This window comes from Syngnathus floridae, chromosome 6, assembly GCF_059516105.1.
Source record: "Syngnathus floridae isolate MCC-2025c chromosome 6, RoL_Sflo_1.0, whole genome shotgun sequence".
NCBI lineage: Eukaryota > Metazoa > Chordata > Actinopteri > Syngnathiformes > Syngnathidae > Syngnathus > Syngnathus floridae.
In genome coordinates this window covers 13,012,143-13,019,378 of record NC_142418.1, presented here as the reverse complement: position 1 = coordinate 13,019,378, position 7,236 = coordinate 13,012,143, and the positions used below count along the sequence as shown (strand labels likewise).

Genomic DNA, 7,236 nt, shown 5'->3' with positions numbered 1-7,236 from the left:
ATAAATTGATTTAATTTATATAATATGACAATAGAAAAGATAGATGTAATGTTTTCCGTCTTTCCACATTTATCTTTCCACTTAAAACCAGCTTAAGTGGAAAAAAAGATTGTAACTCCAAACTTTGCAAAATAGTAGGTTTAACATACCGCATAATTCTGAAGAAAAAGTTAAATTAAATTTTAAATACATGGCTCAAGTTGGTTCACCACACAAATTCTGTGTATTTTTCTTCTGCCTAATGGACTGAGATAAAATAATTGGATGCAATGTGTTAAAGACAACCAAAATATAAAAACACACATCCTCAAGCATGATTCATTCGTGTTTCCTGAAATCCATGAGGCAAGAGAAGGCAGCTTTATTTAAATAGCGCATTTCATACACAGTCCAATACATGCTTCAGATAATAGAAGTACAACATTTAAAAGCACTGACTTTATTAAAATTACTAAAAGAATGTACAGTGCAAGAACAAGAGTTATAAAAAAAAATATTTTTGAAATGCTTTAAGGTGAAGTCAAATTAAAAAAAATCTTTTCGATAACATCTTCTGTGTCCTAACTAATCTAAACATGGGTATACTGATTTAATACGATGTTTGAGAAACTGGAATTAAGCAGTAAATTAAAAACGTATCCATCTCTTATCCATTTTGCCACTTGCTGTTGACTGAAAATGACAACAGTTGGCCAGAGCTCAGCTTGCAAACATCACTACCACACTCACAATACAGGTGCAATATAATCATAATGTCATGTTTAGACTAACGCCGCACGGTGACGCACTGGTTAGCATGTACGCCTCGCAGTTCAGAGGGTATGGGTTCGATTCTACCTCCGGCCCTCCCTGTGTGGAGTTTGCATGTTCTCCCTCTGCCTGCGTGTGTTTTCGCCGGATCGTCCAGTTTCCTCCCACATCCCAAAAACATGCATGGTAGGCTGATTGAGTACTCCAAATTGCCGATGGTTTTTTTGCCGGTCAGAACCCAATCTGCAGCATTCTGAATGAGCTGCAGCTGTTTGATGCTCTTTTGAGGGAGTCAAAAGACTGTTACACTAATGATCAACACAGTGCTGATCAGCAGAACAAAGATACTATGTAGTATAATAAATCTCATTGTCATTGATGTAAAATGTCACTTCTCTGGACAAGAGTAAATGGATTTCATTAGACGCCTGACACTTTCCTCTGGTATCAACACACACTGGTGCTTTTGTATTTCTAAAGCAAATTTTCTAGACTAAAGCTTTCTTTCATACACTTCTTTCGCAATTGTCTACAGTGTGGTAGGAGAAAGTTAGCAGCAACACGCACAGTTGAGAAGTAATTTTCTTCAGACTTACCACGACTAAAAGCACAACTACTTTTTAGTTCATATCTCTTGGACCAAACTATAAGAACTCAACCACAGCACTATAGAAAAACTCAGTGAGTGGACGTTCTCATCTATCCAATATTGGTTAATTCTATGGTATAGCTGCTGCACCAAATTTGTGAGTTTGCTTTTACATTTTTAAATGAATCTGCAAAACCACTGCAGCTCCGGTGACTCATTTGTGACGATCATGTGTTCTTTAAACCTCCCAAGACTCAAGAACTGGTCCAAAAATAACACACTGGACTTGACAGAGTTGATCTACATATAAGCTGGGCATAGGATGGAGCAGATTTTTTATATATTTTTTCAAAGTAGCGCTTGTGTGTTTTATATGCGGCATTTTCCTCTGAGCAATAAATTTATTGCTACCAGCCAGCACTGCTCATCATCATCCTCAGCTCCGTTTGTAGAACTTAAGTGTTCCCTTGAGTATCTACGTCACGCCACTGTCAAAGTGTTTATGTCTCTGTGCTGGCACAACTTTCTGATGAGAAGCACTTTTGGAGAATCTTTTGGTAGAATGGGGAGAAGACAAGCTTGTTGAAATTGACGAGACAACTTAAGCGAACAGAGAGTTCTTTTAGCTCCTTGGAGACGGGTGCAAGACCTCCAGGTATAGGAAGAGGGGTCTTGTGTTGACTGGACTCCAGAGTAGCCAGCAGGTAGCTCTGAACCCGGGAGTCTGAAAGAAATGGCAAGAAAAGACAAAAGAGGAGGGTCAATCCAATCTCGGCCAACAACAAAATTATCGTCGGCATCGCTTACTCATCAACTGACGGACTGTGTTGTCTGGGTGGGTGATGGCTGAGATTTGCCCCATCAGAGTGTTTTTTTGGTCGGTTGATAATGTAGTGTAGCCATGCTTGGTTAAACATTGATTTAGCTCCATGCACAGTTTCTCCCCAGTGGTCACAAGGGTCTCTTGAAGATTGAAAGACCTTGAAGAAGGAAATGTTTTTGTATGAAGAAACACAACATGGATATTGCTAAAAGGACACATTTCAAACTTGTTTATGCAGCAAAATTTCTTAATTTTTTAAGGAACACAGAGTGACCGGCCCAACAGTACCTACACACTTGAATGCATCACATATTGTCAGATCATATTGCTCACTTTTGATTGGCAAGCACAGAAAGGAATTGTTCATTTGTATATCATTGTGGCTGTAGTTTGCATCGCATGGCAGCACTACAAATTACAACTACAACATGCATACTGTTAAATTAACACATTCCAAAATTCCTACAGTAATTCCTCTTTTATTAATAGATTATTTTTGAAAGATGTAGATTATATATTCACAACTGAATGGAATAATAGCATAGTTACAAAGTACAACTACGGTAAATAGGTGTAAATGAATTACCGTATTTTCCGGACTACAAATCTTAGGTTTTTTTTCATAATTTGGCCGGGGGTGCGATTTATACTCTGGTGCGATTTATGTGTGAAATTATTAACACATTATTACACCATTTCACATGTTATTTTCACACTAAACCGCAACAGGGCGCTCTAGGTCTGTGGTGAAAATTGTGTGGATGAGTCTGACTTAAGCGACGTAGAAGAAGAGTTGTTTAAAAGTGACACCGAGGATGAAGATTTCATTGGATTTAGCGATTTGGAGTGCCACGGATGGTGTGGTAAACTTGTTAGCATGCTATTTATGCTACAGTTATCTGAATAACTCTTAATGTTATGTTAACATACCAGGCATGTTCTCAGTTCTTCGTTTATGTGTCATGTAACGTTAGCATACCGTACAATTATTCAGCCTGTTGTTGCCTCTATTCTATTTTTATTTTAAATTGCCTTTCAAGATGACATGTCTGTTCTTGGTGTTGGATTTTTTAAGTTGCTCCTTATAGTCCGGAAAATACGATACATAATTTGACAAAATTTGTCCATGTCATGATTTACACACTTTAACAAAACTGTTTGGAGGTATTTGTACTTACAGTGAGTGCATGTCAGCAAGCATGGCGTGAACAGTGTTTTTAAGCATCTCCATGAGACCCGGAAGGCCTGAAATGGCTTCTCCCGTGGTGGTGTAAACAATGAGTAATATTGATGAAAGCAAAACTAATTTTTCAGTCATCTGCTGCATTTCCTGGAATCGAGTCTGATCCATCAACATTGTCTAGGTAGCAAGAAAAAAAAAACCACAACTATAGCACAGTAGTCATTTTTTCCAGAGTCACAGACTGAAAACAATCTATCAAAAAGTTTACCTCGGGGAAGGGCTCTGAGAGGTGTTCCCATTTAAGTAGTCGCAAATATGCTTGATTATGGACATTAGCAGGGAGGATAGCAGGAGGCGCAGAAGAGGCAGCAGTAGAAGAAACCTGTTTCATGTTCTCCAATGTGTCCTTAAGCCACTTTTCTGTGTAGTCCAAAGCATCTGAAAAAGAGAGAAATGTGTTTTCCTACTACAAATTAGTTAAAGTCCCAATGATCGTCACACACACATCTGGGTGTGGTGAAATTTGTCCTCTGCATTTAACCCATCCCCGTGTGATTTTGATCCATCCCCTGGGAGAGGGGAGCAGCGAGCAGCAGTGCCTTCTGAGGCTCCTCATACCATATGTTGTCCTGTATCACTTTTTGTCAATTGATAAAAAGATAGTCGGTCAAGGAAGCCTCAGGTTGCTAAATAAAGAGGCATGAAAGCTTATGTGTATTTTAACTGCCACGAATTTGTGATGTGGCCGCATGGTGTGATTCTTTGATTCAAATTTTGAATCGCTCCAAAACCAGTGGCCGAGATTCTTTTAGATTTGAGTCAAAGACTAACAATGTTAAGTTGTGTATTGCTCTTACTAGGCTGTTTGTCCAGAAACTCCTGGAACTTGTTTCTCTCATACTCTACTGACTGCTGCATCAGATGAGGCCTGATGGAGCTTACAGCAAAGTTAGCCATGTCCAACTTCATCAGGTCCAACAGAGATAATATGGCCCTAAGAGAACAACGACAGAACAAAAAGTTAAACCTTAGTAATATTTCCAAGCTATATTGTTGTCTGGGGCCATTTAGTAGACTAGTACTTAAAACTCATCTCTACGATGGGATCATTCATCTATCAATTTTCTTTAACGCTTATTCAAGTTTGGTCAGGGGTAAATAGCCTGAACAATCATGCAGGAAGGCCCAAGATGAGATAGAAAGCCAAGAACCGCTCCAATGTAAAGCGGACATGCGAACCACTAGTCACTGGGACTAGTCCACCATGTTGCCCCAACAGAATCATATAAGAAGTCTTTAACAACACCAAAGGAATTCTCGGGGTGGAAAAAGGCTCGATGAATTCTGCTGTTGACTGTTGTTTTGCCTTGATTTCACCTTGAAAAGTTTACTTTTCTGTCACTTACTTGAGCAACGGGACAAATTCGGTGAGCTCCTTCAGTTTACTGACATCCTCATCCCTACAGGGGGCACAAAGCGATCCCATCATCTCAATAATGAAATTGGAAAGAGCACCAACGTCCAGTGCTTGTTTCTCCGCCTGCTGCTGGATTAGAGTCAGGTCAAGAACAGCTTCAATTTGGGACCGCAGGTGACTATGGCCCGGCAGCAAGAAAGATAGCAACGTCTGTGGATAAATAATGATTAATTAACTAAGGCTAAAAAAAATCTGTTACAACATTGATGATATCAACACAAGTGGCGATGCAACAATTTTCATAGGCAAAGAAAATGTGGCTTTTTACTTAAGATGGGGCACCATACCCTTCTCTCTCCTACTTTGTTGGGCTTGTTTTCATTTCTAATCTAATACTTTTACTTCAATACATTGTTTCTTTAGATCCAGAAATTATATTAGTGGATCCTGGGATGCAGCAGTTCACTCATTGATTTGCCTGGTGATAAAAGTTTGGTTTTGTTGTGTCTTGGACTTCACCTCTTTAATTTCACCCAGCTGTTGGATAACATGGCCATACTGCGGTGGATCTTCCTTTAACTGAGCTTCCAGATAATCCCAGAATGCCTGGTGAACAATCTCTTTGACTTTGCGCTCCAAACTGTACAACAGGGGCAGTGGAGGGGTTGTTATTCAAAGAACTGATACCATCTTTCCATCATGCAAAAACAACCTCACCTTCCTTCAGGAAGCTCTGGCGGTTTGACTTGAAAAGACTGGTTAACCATGATTTCGTGGGCCAAAACCATATTGGTGACTCCTTTTGCTGTTTCCATTAATTCTTCCGCAGACACAATCCTGGGTGGGCTGGCTATGAGGTAAGAAAAAGCCCCCCAAAAATTAAGACCATCAGGATGTATTACTAGAGGCAGATATTCTCAACGCATGTCATTTATTGAATCAGTCATAGAAAAATATCAAACAAACTCATTAAACAGATAATCAGTGGTGGCTCAGTTGGAATGGTGAGGTAGAAACGGAGGATAAGGAGAGACAGAAAGGATCCTAATCGAGTTCTTCCTAACCTTGTGGAGCGCTTCCTCTGTGTGGACTTGGTGTATTTGATCGGACACGCTTCGTCACGGACTGCTCAGAAGTATCCTTGTCTGCTCCACTCTCGATGTGGTCAGCCTCATTTGACATGCTCGGCTCTGCAGAATATCAAATGCAGTGACGACTTGAAATGTTTTCTTCAAATAACGATCACGTGGTTGTCACAAGCAGTATGGGTTATTTAGTTGATCAAGTGTTAGAATACACAAATAGAACATAGAATGCTTTTGTTGTCAACCTAAAGATGAACGATGGCGTTTAAATGCGTCACGTTCACACTAAATTGGAAGACCCAAACGACAAAATCTATTTACACTCGTTTCGATTGCAACGTCATTTACCTTTTTGGTCAGTTGTCTCTTGGAATTCTATGAGCCGTTCAATTTAGCTCGAGCTCCAATTTTATAGCAACAACACCACAGCGGAGATGCAGCCGTTCCTTCAAGTCTACTGCTGTGACAGAAATATGTATACGCTCAATGGGCGTACAACCTATTATGCACGAAGGGCTCTTCGTTTAATCGAAAAACAGATTTTAACGAGTGATGCGCAGGTTTGTGCCGAAGATTCTGGGCGTGTGTCGAGAAATCCCGGAAGTGAGGCGCGTATCGAGGCGTGATTCGTTATGGGCGTGTGACGTCACTAGGGCCATGCAACGACCCACGGAAACGGTTCAAATTATTTATGAGTGCAAATAATCCACGTGAATACCTGAATGGATGGAGAAGCAGTTGGAAAGCTTCAAACCTTCACGACACGTCCATGAGCATCATTCTGAAAAGTGTCACTTCCGGGTATTCTCGAGCCCCTCCCTCTTGTCTTGCATAGCTTGATCACACGCGTTGCATTATGGGATACGGAGTTCTCATGTCTTCACTTGTTGCAATTTACCGTATTTACACTTTAGGCTCATGTTAGTCCACTTGTAAATAATGAAACACACGCACTTGATTGTATGTAATGCCATATTTATTTCAGACACCTTCAATTTTGCATATTTTTGCTCATGTTGGTCAGAGCACAACATCGAGATACAATCTTGTCAAGGAATGTTTTGTCTTCACCTTGGCATGGCAACACAATTGATTGTTACTTTTGCTGACAACAGTTTTGTGTGGAAAGTTAAATTGTATTCTCTGGGGTCATCTGCCCCACTATTTGAGAAGCACTGGTTTAATGTAAATGCCTGAGTGTTTGTATATAGTTTGTACAGTGTATAGTTTGTTTCATTGAATTGTCAAATTGAATGCGATGTACATTTTTTTCTAAAGCCCAGATTATAATTTTAAAGTCATAATTTAGATCTATTCACACGTATTAAGTTAAAAATCTAGACAGTATAAATAATATATTCAGCACCCATTCAACCATTTCAGTATTTA

General features: G+C 39.7%; 1 protein-coding gene across 2 annotated transcripts; it reads right to left on the bottom strand.

Moving 5' to 3' along the window:
* Positions 1–337: 337 nt before the first annotated feature.
* On the bottom strand, positions 338–6,660 carry tcp11l1 (t-complex 11, testis-specific-like 1). Of its 2 annotated transcripts, none has more exons than XM_088378145.1 (10): positions 6,566–6,660; positions 5,827–5,952; positions 5,480–5,612; positions 5,282–5,402; positions 4,752–4,972; positions 4,203–4,339; positions 3,614–3,783; positions 3,341–3,522; positions 2,147–2,319; positions 338–2,063 (listed from the first exon to the last, which is right to left on the bottom strand). In XM_088378145.1, the coding sequence occupies exons 2-10, from the start codon at positions 5,942–5,944 to the stop codon at positions 1,840–1,842; spliced, it is 1,479 nt and encodes a 492-aa protein (XP_088234271.1). In that variant the 5' UTR covers positions 5,945–5,952; positions 6,566–6,660; the 3' UTR covers positions 338–1,839. The 2 variants fall into 2 exon arrangements, with proteins under 2 accessions (XP_088234271.1, XP_088234269.1); XM_088378143.1 differs by lacking the exon at positions 6,566–6,660 and adding an exon at positions 6,196–6,455.
* Between the last annotated feature and the right edge of the window lie 576 nt (positions 6,661–7,236).

Coding starts and splice junctions, on each gene's coding strand:
- tcp11l1 (XM_088378145.1), bottom strand. CDS start 5,944: ATGTCAAATGAGGCTGACCACATCGAGAGTGGAGCAGACAAGGATACT. Junction 3,523..3,613: donor TCTCAGAGCCCTTCCCCGAG/GTAAACTTTTTG, acceptor CTTGCTACCTAG/ACAATGTTGATGGATCAGAC. Junction 2,064..2,146: donor CACAGTCCGTCAGTTGATGA/GTAAGCGATGCC, acceptor CATTTCTTTCAG/ACTCCCGGGTTCAGAGCTAC.